Below are 26,923 nucleotides of genomic sequence, written 5' to 3' on the forward strand. Positions count from 1 at the left end.
AGATTTCTGAAGGACACACGTTGGGTATGTACAGCAGGAATGAGAGGAAACCGTTTAGGGATGATTTAGAAGCTGACAGTCTTAAGTACTCCAGGATTAGAGATCATCTTATGTACATGAACACATACATCAAGCTTTAAATGAACTGCGCAGAATGTTTTTCTTTTTCTTCATCCTTTTTGGTCTCATCCCCTCTGGTAAGTTATTTCTATTGTTTATTGTTATGATGCAGGCAGACCATGAAAAGTATGCAAACTGTACAAAAAACAGTACATTTTATACACAGAAGATATTTACATTTACACACTTGACATACGCTTCTATCCAAAGCAACGCACATTTGTTTCTGAGTATGATGTGCAATCCCTTGGATCGAACCCAAGACATTGGTGTTGCTAGCACCATTCTCTAACCACTGAACTACAGGAAAGATATACACATTGGATATGTGGATAAACACATGAAATGCACAGTGAATGTATAATGGGTCAAACATACACATAACAATGCACATATAAGATATAAATGTGCAGATATAAATGTGCAAATTTGGTTGATATTAGAAAGACCTCTTCACGGCATCACTGGTTATCCAAAAATATATCCTACAAACAAAAAAGTTTTTCTGCTTTTTGATCTTCTTCTTTTGCAAGATATTTGAATTGATGCCTGACAGAATGTTTTCTTCAGAAAGTTGATTTACTAAAAACCGTGTGATTGTTTATGACATGGTATATTGACCGTGTGCAGTCAAACATGTGACCCCAATGTTTCGCCTTTACATCTTTGTCATGGGACTTTTATGATCCTTGTACTGCACAAGCAGATTAAACATATTAAACAAGCAATATTAAACATTGTGCAGAAATGTTCAAGATTTCAATCGGCATATCACCCCATCTATATTTAATTCACTTTTATTTTATTTTATTTATATGGCGCTTTACATTGTTGAAAAACAGCTTTACATACATCATAATTTAAACAAAAGAGAAAATTAAAAGGCAGCATATGGTTTTAGGAAACATAGTATTATTGCAAGTTTTTCTCTATGCAATATCCACTGATGATACATGTATATGCATCCTGATAGAAATGCCTTCTGATTGTGTCAATCTCAGGCTTTGGTCAATGTGAGAAGGGCTGGAGACCGTATGAAGAGAGATGTTACTTCTTCTCCTCTGATATAAAGTCATGGCATGATGCTTTGGAGGATTGTGTCAGTAAAGGAGCTAATCTGATGAGCATCCAGGACCTCCATGAGCGGGTGAGATGCATTCACAGTGTGAACATTCATTTGAACCCATGCAGGAGAGAAAACAGACATCTATCATGATTCTGTTCTGTTCTGTTCAGACGTGGGTACGCACCCAGATCGAAACTTCTATCTACTGGATCGGGCTGAATGACGTGGCATCAGAAGGAAACTGGGAATGGAGTGATGGAACAGTTTACTACCCCTACCTGGCGTAAGACACAATAAGACCAAATTCACATCGGAATCTCCATTTCAAAATGCTTTTTTGTTTTAGTTGAGGTGTTAGTTTTCATTCTGCCCCTTAGCTTTCTGGATGTGTGACTTTACTTACTATAGCAAAGTGTGTGTGTGTGTGTGTGTGTGTGTGTGTGTAGATACTGGAGGGAGGGTCAACCTGATAACTGGGCTGATAATGAAGATTGTGGGCAAGTTCTGGGTTCCAGTCAAGGCAGATGGAATGATGAAGTCTGTACAGCCAGACGACAGTATATCTGTAAACGTCCTAACCGTACGTATAAAGCATTTTTGAAAAGAAATGTGTATAATATACTATTGAAACCTCTTCACCCTTTCATATAATTGTGTCATATTTGCTGGCTCTCCAGCTAACCCGACGCCACTCTGTGACATTGGAAATGGCTGGGAACCCTTCGGCTCAAACTGCTACAAGCGGAGGGCGGGGCTTAAGAAGAGCTGGGCGGCGGCCCGCAGTGACTGTATCAGAGACGGCGGAGACTTAGTGTCAATCACATCTTCTGAGGAGGAGCAGTATGTCACGGGCCGACTGGATCAGTCTTCTTTTGACCTCTGGATCGGCTTTTCTACCCTGGTGACAGCCACTATTCGTTCATCATCTCCTCATGTTTTAAACAGAATTGAGTTTTGGCCTTTCGTTTTCTTTCCCTGTCACTTACAAACTGTCTGCCTGCCTGCCTGCCTGCCTGCTTTACCTTGTACCTCCAGAGAGAAGAGGTAAACACGTCATTCATTCAATGTTACTGTGCCTTACTCATTTTCACAGAAATGCACAACTCTGTCCTGCCAAATACAACCAAATGCAACCACCTTCACCTGGTCTGACGCAAGTATGTCTACTTACACAAACTGGCCAGCGGGACAACCAGACCTGACGTAAGAAAAACATATGTACTGTCTGAAACCAACCAACCATCTGCTTAGATGCCAAAGTGTGGCTTTGTGTTGCTCTGTGCGACAGTAAAAAAAATCTTTTTAAACAGCGACAAACAGAATGGTGTGTGCACCGCTATGATTAAAGAAGCAGGAGAGGATTATGGGAAATGGAGAACACACGTGTGCCGTTATGAGAGACCGTACATGTGCAAGAGAGCTTTGAACAGTAAGAGACATATGACATACAGTATATACTGTATATACTGTTTTTGTGTGAAGATAAATCCATGACACATTTAATTATTATCAGTGATCAGTGTCTATTCTGTTTTTCCAGCTATTTGTCCTGCTGGATGGTTGAGTTTTGCTGGTAACTGTTACTGGTTGGTCAGTAATCGCAACCTCTTGACCAGCTGGTATCTGGCTCAGACGCAGTGCTTTAACATGGGTGCAAACCTAGTGACCATCAAGAAGTGAGACTGGAATCGAGAGATCGTTTTATTTTGAACTGTAATCTGTAACACGCTTTTTGTTTATTGAACATCTTTTTTTTCTTCTGTAGTGAAGAGGAGCAGTTCTTCATTAATGCACAGTTACCTGATTTCCATCAGGCAGATTTACCTGATCTGTGGATTGGCGCTTCAGGTCCATACACCATGTATTCAATTAGATTCTAATCTATTCCTTTGAACGTTTTACAATTCTGAGAAAACACATTTAAGCAGTACAGACATAGGACAAAACACTGTAAGAAAAAAAACATGAAAATGATATAAAATGATACATGGTATTATCGGAGATAAACATGATTAAAACAAATGAAACAATTCTCAGGATGAAGAGCCTGGACACTTGTAAAACAGCAGTTTTGTCTGTCTTTGATTTGTTACATCATCAGATATCGACCAAGATGGGACCTTAAGGTGGGTGGACAAAACCGTGATTGCGTTTTCAAACTGGAGCCCAAATTTCCCCCAAAACACAGCAAACCAGTGGGACTGTGGCCAGATTTATACTGGTGAGATGTTTATGATTTACTCAATGCAGAGAGACAGTTTGTCCCAAACATTCTTACAGACCAGCTCTTGTTTCTCCCCACAGGGAACTATGCTGGGAAATGGGAAACCACAAACTGCTTTAAAAATCTCGGCTATATCTGTAAGATGCCTGGAGGTCAGAACGTGAAGCCCACGGCGGCTCCAGGTGAAACTTCCATCAAACTCTCGTAACAAAAATATATATTAAGCAGATCTCAACATTAAGCACGGCTGTGTGTCGACGGCTAATTGAAAGAGGATTGATTGACCGTAGCGAATGTGTATGAACGGCTACACCTCTGTTAAATGAAACAAATGTTCCATTGCAGATTCGCACTGTGATGAAGGTTATCTGCTATTTGGTGATCACTGCTATCACTTTGAGTCGGAATCCGTCAAGACATGGCAGGAGGCGGAAAGTTATTGTGTGGCTCAGAATGGACATCTGGTTAGCTTTCACAACCAAGAGACCATCAGTTTTCTGACAGGTGAGACAGCAGGTTCCTACACACCACCACCCAAACTCTAAAAAGACAGCATAAAGGGTAAGAATCAGACACTTGAAGACTTTCTTTACTTTTTTTAAGTCGTTTTGGAATTGGTGACATGTAACTTGTAATGGAGTAATTTTCACTGCAAGGCATCTGTACGATTACTCAAGTATTGTTTTCAGGTACTCTTTACACCGCTTATTAGTTTATTTATTACCGTTTATTACTATAATTATCATTCTTTTCGTTTGTTTACATACTTACACTTTGTACGCAACCCAGCTACATATGCTTTGGCAATACGAATGTACATTTTGTCATGCCAATTCAGCACACTTGAAAATTGAGAGAGAAATGTTGAGTTTGAATTGTCCTTAAGGCAAATCTTAGAGAATTATTTATGATTTTACAAAATATTCAGAATTAACAATCTCTATAATTATGCTTTTAGTAATCACAGATGGGATATATTGAGACAGCCCTATGTGGAGTGAGCCATACATAATAAAGCATTGTGTGTTTTCTCACAGCCCACATGAGCAGAAGTTCCTGGGTGGGTCTCAATGACATCAACAGAGAGGGAACGTTTGTGTGGACAGACGGAACTCAAGTGGTAAGTTCTTTCACTGAACATTATCACATCATTACATTTGGTATTTCAAGATCATCTTGAAGACATTCAGTTCTCAAGAAACACAAATTCAAATCAGCTGCTTGTGAGTAACGACCGAGTTCTGTCTGTAGGACTTTCTTCCCTGGGAACCAAACCAGCCTGATAACTGGCAGGGGAATGAAGATTGTGTCCACATTCGAGGAACAGAACATCATGATACGGGGAAACTCAATGATCTGCCCTGCACGGCCACGTATCCTTTCATCTGCCAGAAGGGTTGGAATCAGAGCATCTTTATTATTCACAGATTCACAGTTACACTAGTTGACTAACTTTCATGTAAATTATTCATTTCTTTCATTTGCTTTTTACAATTTTTATTTATTGTCATGTTTTAGCAAAAGGTCAAGGCCCACCAGCTCCACCAACAGCTGGTCCAGGTACAAAATATTGAGTTATTTTTGCAGTTCTTAGCAAACGGTGACTGAGGTCATTAACAACATGCTGGGGATTAAACGATGACAGAAGTTACATCTCGCTTACATTAGTTGTTCATGTAAATGTTTTCCTGTCAGGCTGGAATGAGAAATGCGGCTCGTGGGTTGCTGATCCGTTCAATGACTTCTGCTATCTGTTCACCACTCTGTCTATGAGAAACTGGGCAGACGCTCGGGCGGATTGTTTACATCAGGGTGGAGATCTGATCAGCATCACAGAGCCTTTTGAGCAAGGCTTCATACAGGGTTAGTATTCAATCACAGATCACCTCTACACACCTGTTGAATGATTGACACCATTGTGTAGATCCTTTGGAGGATCTCGTTGATTTTTTGGTTTGACTGACAGCTCAAATCCAGACAGTTCCCACTGGAGTTTCTCTATGGATGGGCGCTCATGACTCCGTCACAGAAGGGGGGTGGACGTGGATGGACGGCTCCCCATTCCGCTATATAAACTGGGCTGCAGGTGAGAAAAAAACTAATCTCAAACTATTTATCAAATTAGAGTTTGGATCCAATTTGAATAGAATAAAGAGGACCGTCTACCCATTGACTCTTAAAGGAAACCCAGATGATTACTTTGGTGAAGACTGCCTGTCCATATTAATCAGCTCTGGGTCCTGGAATGACGATAACTGTGACAATAAAAGAGGATATATCTGCAAGCGTCGCGGTACATTTCTATGCTTCTTTAATAAATTATACTGTATCTACAGCATTGACTTCTGAAGAAATGCCTTTGTGTTCTTTTCAGGAAACACACCTGAACCTCCACCGCCACATGATGGTACGTTTCATTTGACTTTCATTTGGGAATGTTCTGCTCTTGACTTTCTGATTGTTTGTTTGCATTTTGTGTTGTGTCCTGCTGCAGGTTTCTTCACAGCGTACACGTGTCAGGACTCTAGCATGGTCCTTCACTGCCCCACTAACAGCGTCATCAACATCCAGTCTGCCTTTTACGGTCGCCGCAGTGACAAAATCTGTCCTTATGGAGAGGGAGCCTCTGGTAAACCCCCACACTGACACCAGACGAGAGAACGTTTGCATTCTTCATACTAAATAACTGATGTATTGACTGTATGTTCGTACTGTAGGCACCTGCACTGTTGATGGCACGTTGCCTTTGGCAAGGAAGAGCTGTGATAACCGAGTTTTCTGTTTTCTGTTCGCACACACGGACAATGACCCCTGCCCCAGCGTCTCCAAGTACCTGGAGGTGGTTTACAGCTGTGAACAAAACGGTGAGTAAAAAAATGTCAAGTTAAGATTGAAAGAGAGACACAAAAAACACAACATGCCTGAAAGAAATACTGGAAAAGGATTTCACTTATGGTGTTATTCTTACTCCTGTGATTTTTATATTTTCAATCATTTGTTTTGGTTAATAAATTAAATAAATGTTATAAATAAAATGCTTAAAGTTCAACAATACTTTTATTGACATCCTTACAGAACATCTCATGCCTGCTGGATGTAGTTTCACACGCACAACACATCCTCTTTATTTAGGCATGCTAAAATTCTTTCAATTTAATTATTTTTCATGTAAACGACAGAGCTGTGCAATCACATGTACAGATGACGACATGCAAATGCACAGAAATTCACGCATGCATAATGTGCGACATAATAAACATACAATATTCACGTTTCATGCATTTCAGGTGTGCGCTTTAGATGCTTTAGATATTAAAAGACTCACATGTGCATTGATCATACAAAATCTCATACTGTTCGCTGCTGCTTTGCTGGTAACTGTTATCCAAAGTTCACATCATCATATTGTGTTTTAATAAAACAAGATCTCTGTCTGAGATGATCCTGTAAATGTTTGTGTTGTTTTCAGTTTGTGTGAGGGGTCTAGGAGTGGAAGATGGAAACATCACTAATTCGATGCTCTCTGCCTCATCTTCTCTCAGTGGGAAAGGACCAGATAAAGGTCGACTGAATGGAAACTCCTGCTGGATGCCCTCCAGTTCTGGTCTGAAGATTTTTTGTTTAACTTTTAAATGTCTTTTCATGGTCATGGGTTCCATACCCAGGGAATGTATTGATAAAATGTAAAGTCTGAATGCATTTCATTTATGTCTTAGCAAATTCCTGGATTCAGGTGACTTTGGGTCAGCTGAAGAAGGTCACAGGTGTCGTAGTTCAAGGCTGCCCATCGTCAGATCACTGGGTTACTAAATTTAAGATGCAGAGCAGCACAGACGGTGTCACGTGGACAGATTACACCAGTGATGGAGGGGTGAGCACTTCTGTTGTTTTTATATAAGGCAAATAACATTGAATGTCCTACAAAACTCACAAACACTTGATTTAAAGACAAATATCATCTGAAACTATAAGCAACTTATGAGGTTCGTTTCACTAGTGACTTTGCTGTGTAGTATATAAATGCTGTATGTTAGTTAGATTTTTGAATAGGGTTTCGGTTCAAAGGTACAAGCCATAGTGGTGCGTTTTCACTTGGGTTATTAAAAGAAAACTCCTGCAAGAGTTGAGTGATAAATGAACTGTCACAGAAATATCCAGGTTCAGTGGATAAAAGTACTCCAGAAACACGGTTGTTGGGGACACCGATCTCAGCGCAGCACATTCGCCTTCTTCCCCTGGAGTGGAATGATCAAGTAGGATTGCGACTGGATATTCTAGGCTGCGTACCAGACTGTGAGTTTTAAAAGATCTTCAAATATCTAGTAAATTCTTTTTTTAAATGGAAATATGGTTTATTTATTTATTTTTTACACAGATGCTGTTTCTTGCAGCGCAAGGCCCAATCTGAACCACGACGTAGACAGAATGATGTAAATTTCCATTCTTTGCCTACTACTGTATATGGTCATTGAATATCTGGGATTTAGTCTGATATATACAGTAAATATGATCAATGTCTAATCTAATCTAAGTGTTCTCAGTGGAAAATCTTTGCTGGTGCAAAACGTTTGGCAAAAACTAAACTTATTTACATTTCCATAAACCTCTGGGTTTTGGGTTCTCTGTATGTTTTAGCGTTCACTGTCCTGCTGGTTGTGCCAGAGTGCCGTATACTGTGTATGGGACAGACATGTATCGTGGGGTAAGAGTAGAACTAATAGAAACACATAACCACTGAGCCTGAATCATAGTTGGGTAAGTTTTGCATTGTTCATATGAATCATTGGTGAAAATGTTTGTGAAGGACTCTAATATCTGCGCTGCTGCCATTCATGCTGGTGTGGTTCTGAATGACATTGGAGGCGACTGCACCCTGCTCAAAGCTCCGGGTCAGAACTTTTACACCGGATCCACCAAGAACGGAATTGTATCTAGACAGTAAGTTTAACTTGAAATGGGAAGAAAACAAATAACTGTAAAGTGTGCTGTCACGTCTCAGAGTGAAACAGTGTTTTTTGACATGTCTCAGGTTTGACGGGGTCTACTCTGTGTCTTACCAGTTTGCTGATGGGGGTGAGACAGAATTTTCTTTACTTACTTTTTTGTTTTGGTTTTGGTTCTGCAGCATGGAGTCAACACACCCCAAATACAAAAACAAATACACTGTAAATTAAAATGTACTGGCCACAACACTGTTAACTACTGCAATAACTGATTAGTCTTCTCTTTTTCCAGAGCTCAGATGTTCTGGTCTAGACTGGTATGAGTTTGGGGAATTCTGCTATAAGCCATTTGCAGAAAAGAAAACATGGCATGAAGCTCGTACGGCCTGCAGACGTTTGGGAGCTGATCTGGTGTCAGTCATGTCCATTACAGAACAGAGCTGGCTGGAGAGCTTCCTCTACATGGGTACTTTGTTTGTGTGTGCGTGTGCATGTGTGAGTGTCTGTTCTCTTCTAATAACTTCCTGTCCAACAGCCGAAAGTGACGTGTGGATTGGTCTGAACGATCTGAGCTTCTCAGGTTTGTTCTCGTGGTCTGATCATCATGAAGTCACATTCACACACTGGGCTCCCGGAGAACCCAACAATCACCTGGGCTTCAGTGAGGACTGTGTGGAAATGTTCTATCAGGTATCTCAGTGTTACTAGCAGACAGACATTTCGATTGAAACACAGGAGCATTTGAGATGTTTTGATGTGATTTTTGTAGACGGGTCGATGGAACGATGTGACTTGCACGGAGTTAAACACATACATCTGTAAAATGACTAAAGGTCACTATCCTCTGCCATCAGTTGAGCCCACGATTTACGGTTGTCCACAGGTCTGCATTAAACCTAAAGATCTTTTCTCTTCTAGAATGTGTGAATGCATTCTAAAAACATTTTGTTTCGCAGGGATGGGATGTGTTTGAATATTCTTGTTATTGGTTTGAAGAAACGGCTAAAACCCGTGAAGAGGCAAAAGCATTCTGTGGGAATAAAAACGGCACGCTGCTGCACATCATGGACCTGTGAGTGATGTTATTTAAACTTGTGCTAGTAAAGATCTACCACTAACAGTTACAACGAGTGAGCTAACTCGGTTCCATTGACCTCTGCAGGTACGAACAGGCTCATTTCACAGCCCTGATGGGCCGATACTCTGGCGACTGGTGGATCGGCCTGCGTGCCAGAGGAGGAATCGCTGGTGTTGATTATTACTGGGACAACGATGCTTTAATAACTTACACCCACTGGGACCGAAAACAGCCAGGTATTTAACTTGCTTGAAGGGATCGAACGTGAGCCCATCTGAGGCTTTCACTAGCCATCATTTCATTGTGGGTGTGTTCTCTAGATAACCACGCTGGATCGTGTGTCACTATGACGACGAGACCACTGGCAGGATTCTGGAAAAATAAGGAGTGCGAAGAATCATTCCCATTTGTGTGCGAAGCTCCTCGTAATGGTGTGGCTCCGCCCACGCGACCTCCGACTCCGCCTCCAGCCACAGGATGTGAGAGCGGTTGGAGTGCAGAACCTCACTTCAGGAACTGCTACCGCGTGAGAATATTAAGATCTCCGGTGTACTCCTGAAAAAATGCATTTCATCCCATATGTGGTGTGTTTTGAGTTGTTTTGCCGTTATGGGGCTTTTGGTTTCTTGCCGCAATCACCCTTGTCTTGCTCGCTGAGGCCTAAAGACAAACATAGGGACAGTTAAGAAACTACACTATGATTAAATGATAAGATGCTCTGAAATGATGCATGCAAACTATGAAGAAGAGTGTACACACATTCCTCATTCCATGTGATACAGTATTTGTGTTTTTCTTGTATTGTAGTTGTTCACTGTAGACTTTGCACTGAAGAAGAGCTGGCAGGGGGCCCGAGAAGACTGCCGTGCCCGTGGGGCCGATCTGGTCAGCATCCATAACCCTGAAGAAGAAATCTTCCTGTCCAAATACTCAAAGGGAAAAACCAAGTGGATTGGTTTGAGTCTCAACCCTGTAGAAGGAGGTTCGTTTGTCACCAAATGAGAATCACATTTGAATTTGCAAATCCTTTTTACGTTTGTTTTGACTTAACCCTAACGACGGCAAGACGATTTTAATGCCTAGATAAGATTGGGGATAGACTTGGGGTTAATTGTTTGATTCTCAACCATATCTGAAACCATTCCTCTCTAAGGTTACCACTGGAGTGACGGTACGCCAGTCAGCCACACAAACTGGGGTCACAATGAGCCAAACAATCACGGTGGGCGAGAAAACTGTGTGGAGATGGTGACCACAGAAAACGGGACGTCCTGGTGGAACGACCTGAATTGCGATGCCCATCAGGATTGGATTTGCATGATTGCAAAAGGAAAGAAACCAATTATACCCCCAGCACCACCATCCCCCGTACCGGGTAACTACAGAAACGGTCATACATTTTAAATCTTGTGTATTTAAAAACATTGCAAATTGCATTGCTTAAAATGTGTCGTTAGTGTAAGAACATCAAGCAGCAAATACCCTTGAACACAATGCTTTGTTTGTACAGTGTTGATTTGGGTTTTTGTTTCTTGACTAACTCTTTCAGCTCCTGAATGTGGATCAAACCCTGGCTGGAGGCAGGACAATGGAATCTGTTATTACTATAACGATACTGATATCGTTGACTTTCACATGGCCATTGTGAGATGTTATGAGGAGAAAGCTCAGCTGGTCTCCATTGCTGATGAAGCTGAGCAGTCGTACGTGGTCAGTCTGGTACGTGACATCTGTACCGACACAGCGGCCGAGACATGCAGTCAGATTGATGTCTGTGTCTGATGTCTAACACTTAGTCTGGTGTTTATAGGTCGGCACCGGTCAGGTGGCTGGGGCGTGGATTGGAATGAGAATGTTTGGGGTTGCAGGTGGAGAATATATGTAAGTATAGATGTTTTTCTCCAGAAACGTCTGTCGTAAGAGTAGCAGTGATTCACTTGTGTTTTTGCGTGTGTTTGGAGGTGGCTGGATCACTCGCCAGTGACATATGTCAACTGGGGACCTGGAGAACCCAATGATGCCAACGGAGAAGAACAATGTGTGGAGATGAACAGATATTCAGGTGCGGATGTACCTTCAGTATTGAGCAATCTTATGTCAGCTATAGAGGTTAGTGTGAACAGGCTCTGACATGTTTGGTTGTGGAATAGGTTCATGGAATGATGCAAACTGTGGTCGGGCTAACGGCGGTTATGTGTGTAAGAAGTATCCAGGAAATGACCACACGCCTCCCCCACCGACAGCATCATGGGAGGGAAACTGCCCCGAAGGTACACTTCAACAACATACGTGAATCTCTGAGCTCACAGGCCTCAGTCAAATAGCCCATATCTGGCAAACATGAAATTATTTCTTTATTGTTACAGGATGGATGAAATTCCGCAACAAATGCTACATCTTTAAAGGGAGTCAGAAACATCAGACGGAGATCAAGGCAAACTGGACATTCGCACGCAATTGGTGCAGAGAGCAGGGAGGAGATCTGGCCATCATCGATGATCAAAACGAAAATGGTATTGTCTCAATTTGAAAATGTTAACTCACAGTCTCTGACTCTCATCTTTGTTTATTCAGTACTATGATATGCTGTTTATTGTTGATTCTGATCCCATGTGTGATGTGCTGACCATTCTTTCTCATCAGATTATGTGGCTAGTTACCTCAGAGATCTGCTTCACTCTGTTTGGATCGGTTTATCTGATACGCTGCATGAAGGGAAATTTGCGTGGAGTGATGGACTTAGTCCAGTTCTGTACACAAACTGGGCCGACAAGGAGCCAAACAACGTTGATGGGCAGGTAAGAAATTATTTATTGAATAACAGACAGAAACTCTCTTTGCGGATTACAAATTACATTTGAATTTCAATTGTTACAATAATGCCGAATAAAAAACATTTAGACACATGGGTTAGTTACTGCGTTGTTTCTATCTCGGATAGACACTGAATGACATATGCCTTTTTCTAGGAACACTGTACAGAAATATCCCATAATCACCTCATCACTGGCCTCTGGAACGATGAGAAATGCAACCTAGAGCGAGGATGGGTGTGCTCCAGAAAGAAATGTACTTTAATCTTCATTTGTCTCTAATCCAAATCTACTACCGTTGTCTCCAGATTGACGTCAACATTTTTGGTTGGAATAAAATATTATTAATTCAGGCCAACTAGTAAAACCTCAGTAAAGTCAAGAAGATTATTTTGAGAAAAAAGTCTCTGTGATGTCAGTCACACTCTGAAGACAGACCTCAGCACTTCCATGTTTCATCCATGGGTCCAGACTTCATAAAATGTTCTTCCAGAACATTAAAAGCACATCCCAATTCTTTGACAGCAACATTGTATACCTACACTGAACCAAACCACACTGAACTCCATTGACTTCCATTTTATGCACACAAAACCACTGAGACATTTCTCAAAACACAATTTCTTGTGTTTCACTAAGAAAGACTCACATGCAGGTTTACAAACACATAAGGGGCAATAAATTATGAATAGATTGAAGGATGATTGCAACTATACACTTAACACGGCAGGTGTTACAGATACTGGTGCGTAATGTTGAAATCTGCGTCGATGTCTTGGTTTTTTTCCACAGCAAGCAGCATTCCTGTCCCGCAACCCACCCGCAGCCCATGTCCGTCAGGATACATCTCCTGGTACAGCAACTGTTACAAACTTATTTCCGAGCCCAAAACGTGGGAGGAAGCTCAACAGGCCTGTGTAAAGGAGGGTGGAAATCTGGCTAGCATGGACATGAGTTACGACCAGGCTTTTATTTCTGGAGCCGTGCAGCAGGGCAAGACAGATGCCTGGATCGGACTCAGGCGACTGGTTAAGTATCAAACTCAACTCTGCTCTGGGTTTAATAGGCGAAGAACGAACGAATAGAATAGAATAGATTAGAATAGAATAGAATAGAATAGAATAGAATAGAATAGAATAGAGCAAAAACTAAAGCTATTGATTTCGTTCCACAGCCTGACAGCGATTCTTACAGATGGTCAGACGGTTGGCCCGTGTTCTTCACTCACTGGGGTCCAGGTGAACCGACCAATCACAAAGGAGAAGGCTGTGTCAGCATGCACGCGCCATCACGCTTCATTCAAGGAACCTGGAATGACACGGCTTGCGACGCTGTCAAGCCTTACCTCTGCAAAATCACGTCAGGTAAAGGTCAGAAATTTCACAAACGTTTCTTATGTATTGGCAACAAATGACACATCTCAAATCTGTCTTCAGAAAAGCCTCCAGCAACACCTGCTCCCGGTGACGGGAAGTGTGTGCCAGGGTGGTGGCCATACGGACGACACTGCTTTTATATTTATAATGGGAAAGTGGGCTTCTCGTGGCCGGAGGCACGACATTACTGCCAGGAGGTAAAGGGAGCCGATTTAGCCTCCATCCACAGTCGAGCTGAGGTGGAATTCATCAGGAATATCAATTACACCAAATACCACAATGTCTGGATTGGTCTGACCAAAGATCGTTCGTGTAAGAAGCGAGAGTCAAATGAAATGACACAATTGTTGATTTAATGCAGCTTTGTAAAAACAGTAGTAGCTTTTGGTTCACTTTTATTCAAGTAAATCAGATGTCATGTGTTTTGCTTGTGTTTCTAGTTGGATGGGGTTGGACGGATCTGACGTCATTGGCCTTTACAAACTGGGCTCCTGGAGAACCTAATGAGGCCATTCATGATGGCGATGTGGGCAAAGAGAACTGCGTAGAAATGTACCACGATGGCAGGTGGAATGACAACAACTGTATACAGAAGAGAGGCTTTGTATGCAGACACCGCCAATGTAGGTTTTTGTTACTCATGATTTATAGCGAATATTAACTAAAACGGCATCATAAAGCCTTATTTTACTGTAATAATTGTATTTATATCCCAAAATACATATTCAAACACACTGATAAGAGTAAAAACATATTCAGTACACTTTCAAATAAATATAAAGGATCTGTAAATGAATGTCTCAGTAATGCCTCAATAAATAGAACTTTTTTATTGCAGAATATTAAACAATGTACACAATCAATGTGTGTTACAAACATATACAGTTGTGCTCAAAGATTTGCACACCCTAGGTAAATATGATGAAGGAAGGCTCTGAAAATAAATCTGAATCATTAAGCCTTTAGATATTTTCTTGAAAAATGTCACAAACATCTAAACTTTCATTGGAGAATTTTAAATAGCAGGATATCATTTTGAAAAAAAATAGATTTTCTCTAATACACATTACTCATAACTATTCAACCCCTTGTACAACTTCTTGTTTTTCACCAAGATAACAGCTCTGCGTCTTTTTCTATAATCCCTTAATCCTATATGTTTGGAGTATTAGGCAAATCACATGTTTCATGATAACATCCTCAATTTAACATTCTTATTCTCTAATGAAAGCTTGGATGTTTGTGGCTTAATGGTGCCAATTTATTTTCACATCCTTCCTTGATCATATTTACCTAGGGTATGCAAATTTTTTAACACAGTTCATTTTTACATAGTAAATAGTAATATTACCAATATAAATAGTAACAAACAATTCATGAAAAGTAAAAACAAATTCAATCTTTCAATAGTAAATGAATTACTTAAAGAAAATATTTCTTTAATATTTATATCTCTTTTTACTTATTTCTTTGAGACTCTTTTAATGGTTCACAAATTCAGTCTTAAAGTTTACTAACCATTTTTGTTTATGTATGTGAAATTTTCCACATATAATCAACAGGTTAACCAAAGTATGGCTCTGTTTTTACTTTAAAAGTATTTCCTTCCTGGAGAAGAGAATCTTTAATTTTGTGCAATTAAGCACGAGATATTCCCCATCTATCCATGCATCATGAAGCATCTTCTCTTGTGTCCAGATTACGTAACGGATGATAATGGAAACATAGTAGTCCCTACTGACCCACCGGAGAGTACGTTTAGACATAATGCACACACAGACACACACATCATCTCCGCATATAAAGATGTGGACATGTATTACATGTTGTTTGTGTGTCAGTAGACAGCGGTCTGATCGCCGGCGCAGTTATCGGAGGGATTGTGTGCGCAGCGCTGATACTCGCCGGCATGTATTACGTCTTTAGTGTGAAAGCCATTAAACCAGGAGACATCAGGATCTTCAAACGGGAAACCAAAAACATTGATGTGGTACGTTAAATAATCGGCTGTCAATGTCAGAAAGAAACTTGCTTTTTGTCAAATGTGATGAGGATCATCATTTCTGTATCTTAATGTATTTGTTTTATTGATCTTGATTTCAGCCTGCATTCACAAACCCAAACTTCAGCGGAGAATCTGAATCATGATGCGTGTGAGATTCACCCACTTCTGTACAGAAATAACACAAATCAACCCTAACGTCATCTTATAATCAGCAATGCACTTGTTGTTAAACTGTTAAAATATGCACTTTTTGAAGTAATAATGTTTATTTGTTTGTACAGTTCCTTCTTGAATTTAATTAAAATAAATATGCACCCTAACCCAAATAAACATTAATAAACAAAGCTTTGATGGAAGAGGCGCTAATACACAACCTGCTCCCTTCACCGGACACAAAACTACACAACAACAAGACACCAAAAAGCTTCACAACTCGGCTTAGAAATGTCTGTCAGACCTAATAGCCAAAAACAACACAAAATTCTCACAGATGGGTTTCTGTCCTTTAAGCAAAATGTTTTTACTTTTTTCCAAATGAATGAAAATAATCTTTAAAAAAATGACAGAATTTGCTCAGTATTAAATTTACAGATGGCAACAATGTCACTGTAGAAAACAAAGCCACAGTATAATGTCCCAGGATACAATCAGAAGATAGAAAATAAGTTATTTTTTCCAACAGAGACTCAAAGTAAAGGGGTGAATCAAGTGAGCACGCTTGCTCTTAATTTACAACAAATAACCACAAAGACAAAAACAATTCGACAAACATCTGTCCAAAAAAAAATAGTGTTTAAAACTCACAGAAAAACTCAAAGAACAGCATCATTATCATTTTCTGTAACTCACATAACCTTCACAACCCACTTCAGCTAAACACAGATCTCTGAGCATGCAAGTGTTCATTAGCAAAGAACTGTTTGTCCAACTCAACCAATTCATTAGTTTGTGTGTGTGTGCGTGTGCACGCGTGCGTCGTCGTCGTCGTCGTCATCAGGATTCGAGTCTGATCCAGTGAAGGCCCTGACGTGTGTACTGCACTAATGACCTCATCGAAGATGTCAGACTCAGAGCAACAACAGCATCCAGCTCTCGCAGCAAACCTGCACAAACACAACAACATTCATCAACACAATCTTTCCATTCCTGTGCCTAAATTTTTACTTTAACCTTAATGATGATGAACATCACATTTTTATTTGTGTTTCTGGTATAGAGCTCTGATAAAATGTATCGCCTGAATGAACTGCGTGTCACTTAAAGACACCATGAAACGGAAGTTGTCTTCTTATCCGTATCGTGATGTACATCCGATTGAAACGGTTTCTGAAATGTGAAGAATACTTCATGTCGCCCTCCCCTAATTGACTGATCATTTTAAGTTAGCCTGATACACCAGCGGAAGCCACTGGACAGTCTTCTCTGTCTTCCCTCTTTTTAAAACATCATGTCATGAAGAGAAAAGTTGTTTAGAGGGGGAGTAGAGCTTTATGTTTTTGATTCAATATCACATCTCCAAATGAATGTTACAAAAATAATGATGTGCATGGATAAATCACTGCAATGCTGTGTAAGAACATTTTTATTATAATTTTTAATTGCAGGGTGACTTCAAAAGTCACAGTAGTTTGCCGAAAACACATCAAATGTCAGACATAATTAGTATGTTCTATAGGAAAAGACCAATTAATAAAGGATTCAATATACACAGTTTTGCAGTGCTGTAAAGCAGTTTTACAGTAAATGCATTTTAGCTGTAGAGACATAAACAAAATAAGATTACTGATAGAAGAGGAATGGTGTTTGTAGAAACTAACCCATCTGTGAGGTGATCCAGACAGCATTCATCCACATACAATATTAAAAGAATGGATGAAAGACTGAAAGAGAAGTCTAGCTTGATGTTTACCGCTGCCTCTGAGAGCCACTTCATCTGCCTGCTCCCACCTCTCCAGAGAATTCAGAAACAGAGCTGTGACGTCCACGTATGAAGCCACCACCTGTTGGATGGGCTGAGGAATAAGCACGGTACCGCTGGCGCTCACAGGAGATGCATAACATGAGGTGTCCTGCACACACGCACACACGCACTGAGAACATGTGCCAACATCACAGAAGAAGGGAAGAAGGTATTGACTCACTTTGAAATGCTCAGCCAGTGTTTGTGAGTGTTTGAGGGCTGAATCACGTCTGTAGCGGAACATGGCCATCTGCAGAATCGACTCACAACGCAAACTAACAACATGAACAAACAACACAATATAAACTCAATGTGAATGTGTCGCGTTGATGAAGGAAGAAACATCTTCTGTTCTCACCACAGGACTAAGAAATCTCTCTCATGAGCAGCAGCTGTAGGGTCTGTGTAATTCTTCAGTTTGAGAATAAACCTAAACACACACACACACACACACACACACACACACACTCATTACTGAGCTTAAACTGGTCACAATGAGTGTTAATACAGGCGTGTCCATAGATTTGAATCAACTAAATATCTCGTAAGAGACATTTACTGATGACATTACAGTGTTAATATTTCACATGTAGTTCACTTCTGTAAAAACTCACAAACCATTGAATAAAAGCAACACTTTGAAATTATTTTTGAGACATTTTTTTGTTGGGGTCGTCCCACACAGCTCGCCCATCCCCTGCCTGCCGAAGAGTGCCACATGGTTTCCAAATGACCTTTCCATCAGCTCAGTAAATACATTCACGTGTATTGCGCTGCCAAACAGGGATGCTTATAAAGCGACAGATTTACCACATCGGTAACAGACAATTGCACTTATCAAACACACGGGAGATCTGTGAGCAAAAGTTCAATCATGTGGCTTTAAAACCTGTAGAGGACCAGTCACTGAACTCTCTTCATGTTCACCAGCACACAACACATCTGACTGACTCAAAGTCAGACATATCAAGACAACGGATGGGAAAGAATACAGAAAACCGGTATTAAATAATGAAAGACCAGAGTATTGGGAAAAGGTCCACTTGTCATTTCAAACATGTATGACTTTCTATCTTCTGAAAAACACAAATGTTGGTAACAGCCACCCATTCACTTGCATTGGTTACAATAGAAGAGATGTGCTGTTCTGTTACAAAAATGTTTGTGTTTTGTGAAAGAAGAAAGACAGTCACACAGGTTTGAAATGACAAAAGGGCGTTTAAATGACAGAATTTTCCTTTTGAAGGTGAACTACTCCTTTAACGGTACACATCCCTAATCAGGACAGAAGAGTTGCTCCTAACATTATATTTACACTGGTGAATACTAACTGGATTGCAAAGGTCATCATTTTACCTGATGAGCTCAAGGGTCTCAGAGAACATGGTGTATGCCGATCTGGGCATCTGTGGGTCAGACTCCATTGCGACTCCACTCTCCACAAACGACAGAGCAGCTTCCAGATAACTGAACGCTTTAGACATCTTATCTGTCTGAAGAAACACCATGAGATGAGAAACACACAACTCTTCTGCACCACCGGCCTAGAACAGAGCTTTACACAGTAAACACCATTGCATCTGCTTTGTGCTTTAGTTTCTTTGCTTCCCTCATATGATCCTCCGCAGAACGTTGCCTGGGAAACAAAGGTTGAAAGTTAAATCACACATCAAGCGTACAGTGTGTGTGTGTGTCTGAGACCCACCTGTGGTCCAGCTGCAGCAGCATCCGGGGTTTTGTCGCAGGTGGATGCGCAGGCACAGCATGGCTCTTGTAGGTTTTCTATGTAATAAAAACGAATAAATCTTTTGTGTTCACAAACAGTGTGAAATGATGAGTGACTAGAGATAAACAGAACCTTCCCACGAGCCTCTGCTTTCTGCTGCTGGCTGTCAGGAGGAATGGGCTTCTGTTGTATTCTCTTCTTCATGAAACTGCAGCTCTTGGTGACTCTGAGAGATGTTAAGAGCGTCTGCGTTCAGTGTGTGTGTGTGTGTGTGTGTGTGTGTGTGGACTGTCGGGTGATTTCCACTCATTATTACCCATTCAGCTGCACAAGTCTGTTAGACTTTTACATTGTATTCAAGCAAAAAATACACAGCACTCCCCCACCAAACAACACTTCTACAGTTAGATGTACTTCGTTATGTTAGACGAAGATGTTTGTGTGTTCGACAAATCTAATGTAGGGTCACCATACGTGCCATTTTTCCCCAGACACGTCATCAAGGTTTATTATATCAGGTTTTATTTCAGAAAAGTAGCCAATCTATTTCAAGGTAAGAATGGAACTACAATGAGTATACGTCTTAAGAAAAATTTATGGTCAATTTATGATGGTTTTTTAACTGAAATGTGAGAACTTCAATGATGTATGAGGTGGCGATGCGACCTCCGGAATACACACCAGAAATCCTGGAAAGGACATGTCTGTGAAAAATGGCCCGTATGGTCACTCTGATCTAATGAACACCTCCAGATATCTGCAGAAATGATTCAGATACGTCTCATAACAAAGGATGTACACAATAGCAGAACAATAACAAAAAAACTATTTTGGTGTTAAGTAACACAGCAGACCGTACTATGTAAACCAGTCCTTGAAGTGGGGAAAAAGGGTTCCAGCACTCTTTTGTGCCAATGCCATATACAAATTATTACCAAACGAAATAAACTGTATTTGGACATTGCTGGTACAACATATTTATTTACTTAAAGAACCATTTGCCAAACAACTGATTTAATAATGTTAAATACAAATTTTAACAAAAAAAACAGTTATTTCATTACCTGTGATAATAGCTTGCAGTTGAATGCTTCTGTTAACTAAATCCATCATATACACACAGTCATACCCTAACCCTTATATGCTGTTTTTAGCCATGTCAAGTGGAACACACATGACATTATTAGTTTTCATTAAATTCAGCAGAATTTGTAATAGATAAGTAGTTTTCATCTCGTAAATCTTACCATATATAATTTCTAATGTAAACCCATGAGACTGAGGTCTGACTATCACCCAGGTTAGGATCACATCTCTCTGCGTCTTCTGTGTTGTGAGAGCGGTAAAGAGAAGCAGCTCGTTCTGCATGCACCCACAGATGACTCTCATATTAATGTGTACAACGGTTACAAACATTTGTCACTTACCGGATGTTAGGGAATTAGAATATGAATTAATACTTTGTCTATAAATACACGTGGTTCATTACTTAAAATGAACTTTAGGATAAATGATACAAAAGAATAATAAATATAATCTATATCACTGCATATAGCAAGCACGGCGCTATGTCATTCTCAGGACTGAAAGCAAGCGTGTGTGTCAGGAGGACAGAGAAAGAGTGTGTAGGGGAAAAGGTGAAAGGGACTTTTCGACTCTTTATATGGTAAGATAAATAAATACTCACTAGTCACTTTATTGGTAGTTCTTCGGTAAAAACGATAGATATAGTTCTAGCTGGAAACTAGTATCTTTGTATTAGCACCTATTGTTTTATTGCTCTTTTATGACATATCGCTTATTGCTCCCTAAACTATCTGTAAGTCACTTTGGATAAAAGCGTCTGCTAAATGACTCAATGTTAATGTAATGAATTCCCGTTTGTAAAAATATATTCATTATTATCAAGTAGTTTTAGAAATAGTTTTGAGCGGATATCTGGTCAAGTATGGGTCCTGAATAGATGTTCCCCTGCATTTCAGACATTTTGCATAAACATTGTGACTTGATTCTGGCAATGCTTTGGATGTGACTCACTCTGATTGGCTGGTAGTGTTCTGAGAGGAAAAAGACTGTCTTTCCTCCTTGTCCGTTCTCTGTTTTTTCTTTCGAGACGTTCCATCCCGCTCGGCCTGCAAACACACACACATACAGTGTATGTTTGAATCTGAAGTATACTGTAAACATTCACAAGTGAAATAATTGTGAGAAAACTGATGATCAATAAACAAAACTGAGAAAATCATTTGAAATCAGACTCTGAGATTCTCCTCACAAGTCTCTTGTTTCGGAGGACTTTTTGAGGGTCGGGTCTCTCGGTGACCCCTGAGTGGAACGTGCCCATGCCGGACTCCTGTGGAATTCTGGAGAGCAACTTTAGCTCGATCTTCACCAGCAGAGGGCGACGGGTGAATTCTCTGTCTGTGTGTTTGGTGCCGCAGATGAACGGACCTCTCGCTCTCCTTTGACCAGTTATCTTTCCGGTTTCTTCGGCTCTGTATGTGGATGTGTGTTTCTTGTGCTGGGAGTCCTCAAGGCGTGTACGGTCAAGTGCATGTGTGCTCTTAACAGTCTGTGCGTGACTGGCCTCTGTGTGGCTGTGGGTTGGGTAACGAGAGCGACCCTGCTGATCTTCAGCCGCTGTCCTTCCAGGGGAATCGTGGGAGTCTGGCCTGATCTCGTGACACGGACTATCAGGGTTCTGCTGGTTCACACAGAGACAGTTAGGTTAAAGTAATAGTTCACCCAAAAATAAAGATTATGTCATCATTATCTCACCCTCTTGTCATTTCAGAACTGTAAGACTTCCTTCCTTCTGCAGAACACAAAAGATGAGATTTTGAAGAATGTTGTTAACTGGACCGCATTGACTTGCATTGGTTTGTGTCCACACAAAAGACGTGAATGGGGTCCAGTGCAGTTCGGTTACCAACTTTCTTTTGTGTTTTGCAGAAGAAACTCATACTGGTTTGATATTACATGACATGTTTCTTATACTGGTTCCGTTCCCCAAACTGTTCTTCCCTGTCCTTGTCTCTATAGAGCTTTATAATCGACAGTGGAGTATTATCCTCCCAAGATGCCGGCGCCACCGCAAACATGCAACATAGGGCGTGATGTCAGCGTCACATTCTCTCTACAGTGTGCTGTACAAAAAAATGGCACAAAAACACATTTCGTCCAGTATGTACCTGTGTGTGTGGTGATCGTGATGTCACATGAGCGCTGATGATGTCACTGTCTGATGAACTGCTGTCAGAATCACTGGAGATGCTGGAACCCCCCCTACACACACACACACACACGAGTCACTTTGTACAAACCCATCTGCTAAATGAAGACATGTCAATGTTAAAGCAGCTAAAGCTTTAACCCCATCCCACAGACATCTGATCTGATCAGCCTGATACTCACTGGAGATCTGAAACGGTGTTTGATGGTTCAAGATCCTCTAATGAAAAACAACATGCACACATAAACTGATGATCCCACAGAGTAACCCAAACTAAACCCTTCACCTTGTGTATGTGTGTGTGATATGTAGGAATGTTTTTTAAACCTAATGAGACAGGAAGAGCACTTCTTGGACACGAAACACTTACCGTGAGTTGGGAATGCATGCGGCTCCTGTTACAGGAATAAATTAGTAAAACAACATGCGCTTTAAATAAATTAACTCGAAGTATGATCACTGTGATGTCTCAGACCTCAGTGGAGAGCAGAGGTGCTCTTGTGCTCGGTGTGGTAATGTTTGTCAACAGCTCGGGCCATGAAGTCATCTCCTGTGTACCACAAAGACCTTTAGAAACATCCTCTCTCTCTCTCTTCTTAAATACAACCACACAATCTGCCCTAACCTTCAGTATGTCTTCCACACGCTGAGCTTCATGACACCCAATCTGAAACAGACACAAATGTCCCCAAAATGGTAGTAAAAGTCTAACACACTTATGTCCGGTCCCCACAATTCAAATGGATTATTAAAACATACTAAATGATGTTTACTTGAAAATGTAAAAACGCAGAAAGTGTTCTGTGACAGTTTTGGGGGTTTAGTTAGGGGAAGGCAATAGAATATACAGTTTGTCCAGAATTAAAATCACTATGCCTATGGAGTGTTTGTGTGTGTGTGCGCACGCGCGAGCCCTCACATCAACAAACTGTGGTGGTCGCTCTAAAGGACAATTTGGACTGCTGCTGTTCTTCGGGTCAGGTAAGGGCTCGTAAGTCTCCGGTGAAGTTTTTAAATCAGGAGAGCTGCTGGTCATCTGCCCATCCATCGGCCTCACATACGCAGTGGGCTTCTTCGGGTTCAACAGACCCGGTTTGTGGTGCAAATTCATTGGGAGGGTCTGAGCCAGCGGAGGTGCCTCCCTCTGTGATGGCTCGGCCCGACGGGTTTCAGGAGACGGGTCGTCCACATCGCTAGGCTGCAGGGGGGACAACGGCTCGGTGGGTGGAGACAGGAGCGGTAGGTTCTCCCTCTGCTGTACAGAGGCTTCGTAAGCGGCTGTGGAGCTGTCTGTGCGTCCCCGTGAGTTCTGGAGATGAGACGGCTGTGTGGAATCACTGAATGGAAACACAGAGCCAAGTTCCTGCAGTCCAACATCACTTCCATCCTCGAAATTACCCAGCATCATCTGAATGCGAGCGGACAGCTCGTCACTCTTGTTTATCTGGAAAATAAATGTGACAAAGTGCCCTTAAACTCAGTTATGGAGGCTGTTCCTCTACAATATAAATCACACATACGTGATAATTACACAAACAAAAGTTGAGTTTGCTTTAATGGACAGGTGAAAACGCAATCTGGGCTGAGACTCCTGCCTCTTTATCCCTCAGCACGTTGGTCAAAGATGACCATCAGAGAATATATGTGGAGGATGAAAATAAGTTCACAAACCTTCCGTTTCAGGTGGAAAACAGCCCTGGGAGTTAGTTATGGGTGTTGTGGGCTATGATGTATGTGACAATATACCGTCAGAAAAACAGGGTTTGTGACCGTTACTGTTTAAAGCTAAACCGAAGCTACAGATTCTCTTCAAAAGTGAGAAAAACTTGAATGTCCTCACTTTCATCTAGTGTGGTGTCTCAGTGAAGAAGTTCCGAACTAGTGTGCACATAAATTAATATATATGATTACATCAGAAGGAAGAGTGCTATACAGAGGACATGTGATGATCTGTTAATGAGCTCATCTCCATGACCACATTGTGTTGTGTTATCAGATTTTGCACGTGTGTCTCATGTGATGCTTTACCTTATGTGGCTCACTGAAGAGAGGAGCGATTCTGTCGTAACACGTCTCCTCCTCCTGCTGCTGCTGCTGCACCTCCTGATTCCTCCTTTCTCTCTCCATCCGCCGCAACACGTTACGATCCTCCATGTGTGCGCCGCCAGTTTTGATGGTTGAGAGTGTTTGTCCTGGTGTAAAAGGAACATCACACACTCATGTGTCTGTGTCTGAGACGCTTTAACAACCAGGGGACCCCCAATGGAAGGCCTCCAGATGACTTCAAATAAGACAAAACATGCATTAAAATAAGACTAAACAACTATAAATTGAGGATATTTCTTGGTTTGCTTATTTTAAAAACAAAAAACAAAACCAGCAAAATGTTTTATTGGGTAGAAATTGTCATTGGGGAGAACGCTACATATAGGAGTGAAACGGCGTAAAAAGGTAATGAATCTCTGACCTGAAATGGTCAAATAATGTTGCACTTTGAAGTTAATGAACACGTTAGTGAAGCATTGGCTCATTTAATGACAGACAAACTTTAATGTCGCGGTGGAGACAAACCTGAACGCGCACAGACTCATGACAGCCCACAGGCAACGAGCTTATAAATCATAAAGAATGTAAAAATGCGGAAAAAACACGTATGTGTGTTTACCGATTAGTAGCACAATATTAACACAGTGTGTATTTATAAACTCTTTTTCTCACCTGTTTGCTCTGCTTACTATCGGTTTGCTCCTCGCACCGGTGTTCGGTCGTTCATGGCGTCATTGTTTATCATGTGACCTAATTAACGTGAGCACGCGCGAGACGGACACAGGGCGCCCGTGCAGATATTGACGTCTTTTTAAGAATAAAACAAAAATTAAATTACCTGTAGTAATTAATCAATTTAATCAAGTTCCTTTATTTATAGAGCACATTTAAAAACGGCCCCAGACCACCCAAAGTGCTTATTATAGGCTAAAGGCAAGAGAGAATAAATAGGTTTTCAGATGGGACTTGAATTCAAACAAAAAATAATCCGATCTAATATAATAATAATAATAATAATAATTTTATTTAATGGCGCCTTTCAAAACACCCAAGGTCGCCTCAGAAGCAATATACAGATCACATAAAACAAAACAAACAACAAACCAACAGCATATAGCTACATGTACAGTGCAGATAAGATCTTTTCTTAAGACATAAGAAAGATATGTCTTTAGACGCGTTTTAAAAGTAAGCAAGCACTCACTATTGCGAACATGCGGAAGAAAGTTCCATAGGCGGGGGGCAGCAGCATAACTAAAGAATCTAGCACCCATGGTGGTAAGTCGGATCCGAGGTACAACAAGAGAAATTGAAGAAGAAGATCTGAGTGCACGTGAAGGAGGAACTAAATAGATAGTAGTAAAATAAAATAAATAGAATTGCAATAATCAAGGCGCGGTGTAATGAGAGCACGGATAGCTGTTTCCAGGGAACGCATCGGGAGATAGGATTAGATTTTAGATAAGAGCGACGATAGAAAAAGCTCGACCGTGCTAATTTACTAATCAAATTTAAGAGAGTTGTCTAACAGCACACCTAACCCATACTTGGGAAAAAATAGGAAGTTCTTGGCAAGGCAAGCTTTTACCTCCTCAAGACAAAAGTCAGATTGTGACAGATTGTCAGAGGCATAAAAATCTGCTTGTCGTCAGCATAACAGTGAAATTAAATATTATGTTTCCTGAAAATGGAACCCATCGGGAGAAGATAAAGAGAAAAAAGAACAGGATCTAGAACAGAGCCCTGCGGTACACCGCATGATACATTTTGGGGGGATGAGGAGAACCGACCCATCTTGATGCTCAGCAGTGGCGGTTCTACACGGAGGCCTAGGGAGGCCCGTGCCTCTGTAGAAATGTCCCTGGCCACCCCCGTGCTGACCAAAAAATAAGTATCAATTAATTATGATTTTACATGCGAGCGCCAAAAGCGGAACTAAAACGACTCAACGTTCTACACGAGTGAATTAAAGCGGCGCACCCAAACACTGTAGCCGCCTGCGGTGCTGCTCGGCTCAGCAACTACTCTTGGAGGGCGGAGCTACAATTTCTCCTGGTGCAAGAGTCGAAGCAGGTAAGAAAAAATGATTTGATCTCATAAGTGACTTGTTGTTCTTGCACATAACCATGTTACTTTTGCTCCTTACATTGATAATAAAATAAAGTGTGTAAATGTCTGGTTTCGATATGTTTAGAAACATATTCATATCTAAGCAAACTTATTGAAGCAGAAGCGAATATCTAAATGTCAGTATCCTTGCTACTAGGTCTACACAATGCCCTTACGGAACAAAAATATATGGGAATATACTTCAAAATGTAATGCGATATATTA

General features: G+C 40.9%; 2 protein-coding genes across 5 annotated transcripts; one reads left to right on the forward strand and one right to left on the reverse strand.

Annotated features, from left to right (window-relative positions):
* Positions 1-15,989, forward strand: LOC306910905 (uncharacterized protein). The gene is made up of 50 exons (XM_079485812.1): positions 1-197; positions 1,122-1,267; positions 1,357-1,469; positions 1,633-1,766; positions 1,864-2,087; positions 2,280-2,389; positions 2,497-2,615; positions 2,727-2,862; positions 2,952-3,034; positions 3,288-3,407; positions 3,491-3,592; positions 3,756-3,914; positions 4,448-4,530; positions 4,662-4,806; positions 4,929-4,970; positions 5,106-5,273; positions 5,377-5,496; positions 5,593-5,703; positions 5,785-5,817; positions 5,905-6,039; positions 6,128-6,274; positions 6,880-7,014; positions 7,127-7,281; positions 7,559-7,703; positions 7,786-7,840; positions 8,046-8,112; positions 8,215-8,348; positions 8,440-8,483; positions 8,646-8,819; positions 8,889-9,043; positions 9,123-9,236; positions 9,310-9,425; positions 9,516-9,667; positions 9,752-9,957; positions 10,239-10,413; positions 10,585-10,806; positions 10,981-11,150; positions 11,242-11,312; positions 11,393-11,493; positions 11,582-11,701; positions 11,798-11,944; positions 12,075-12,229; positions 12,401-12,500; positions 13,037-13,272; positions 13,419-13,608; positions 13,681-13,932; positions 14,061-14,243; positions 15,319-15,372; positions 15,465-15,610; positions 15,724-15,989. The coding sequence occupies exons 1-50, from the start codon at positions 155-157 to the stop codon at positions 15,766-15,768; spliced, it is 6,492 nt and encodes a 2,163-aa protein (XP_079341938.1). The 5' UTR covers positions 1-154; the 3' UTR covers positions 15,769-15,989.
* aff1 (AF4/FMR2 family, member 1) lies at positions 15,684-25,434 on the reverse strand. 4 transcript variants are annotated; one of them, XM_079485814.1, is made up of 18 exons: positions 25,262-25,325; positions 24,572-24,824; positions 23,463-23,987; positions 23,169-23,210; positions 23,019-23,093; positions 22,914-22,938; positions 22,726-22,762; positions 22,503-22,596; positions 21,587-22,012; positions 21,349-21,443; positions 19,444-19,537; positions 19,291-19,367; positions 19,158-19,221; positions 18,942-19,078; positions 17,944-18,015; positions 17,767-17,860; positions 17,535-17,694; positions 15,684-16,728 (listed from the first exon to the last, which is right to left on the reverse strand). In XM_079485814.1, exons 2-18 carry the CDS (start codon positions 24,695-24,697, stop codon positions 16,619-16,621), a joined length of 2,253 nt encoding a protein of 750 aa, XP_079341940.1. In that variant the 5' UTR covers positions 24,698-24,824; positions 25,262-25,325; the 3' UTR covers positions 15,684-16,618. The 4 variants fall into 4 exon arrangements, with proteins under 4 accessions (XP_079341940.1, XP_079341939.1, XP_079341941.1 ...); XM_079485813.1 differs by having other exon boundaries at positions 15,688-16,728; positions 24,572-24,735; positions 25,262-25,434; XM_079485815.1 differs by having other exon boundaries at positions 15,770-16,728; positions 17,443-17,694; positions 24,572-24,735; positions 25,262-25,371.
* Positions 25,435-26,923: the final 1,489 nt, after the last annotated feature.

Source organism: Barbatula barbatula (assembly GCF_947034865.1).
Source record: "Barbatula barbatula genome assembly, chromosome: 22".
Lineage (NCBI taxonomy): Eukaryota > Metazoa > Chordata > Actinopteri > Cypriniformes > Nemacheilidae > Barbatula > Barbatula barbatula.

Bases quoted from the DNA above. Each gene is read 5' to 3' on its own strand.
- LOC306910905 (XM_079485812.1), top strand. From the start codon at position 155: ATGTTTTTCTTTTTCTTCATCCTTTTTGGTCTCATCCCCTCTG. The intron at 5,497-5,592 runs GTGAGAAAAAAA...TGACTCTTAAAG, and splicing joins CTATATAAACTGGGCTGCAG to GAAACCCAGATGATTACTTT. The intron at 7,282-7,558 runs GTGAGCACTTCT...GAACTGTCACAG, and splicing joins ATTACACCAGTGATGGAGGG to AAATATCCAGGTTCAGTGGA.
- aff1 (XM_079485814.1), bottom strand. From the start codon at position 24,697: ATGGAGGATCGTAACGTGTTGCGGCGGATGGAGAGAGAAAGGAGGAAT. The intron at 23,094-23,168 runs GTTAGGGCAGAT...TGTGGTACACAG, and splicing joins GTGTGGAAGACATACTGAAG to GAGATGACTTCATGGCCCGA. The intron at 19,222-19,290 runs GTGGGTCTCAGA...TTTGTTTCCCAG, and splicing joins CTGCTGCAGCTGGACCACAG to GCAACGTTCTGCGGAGGATC.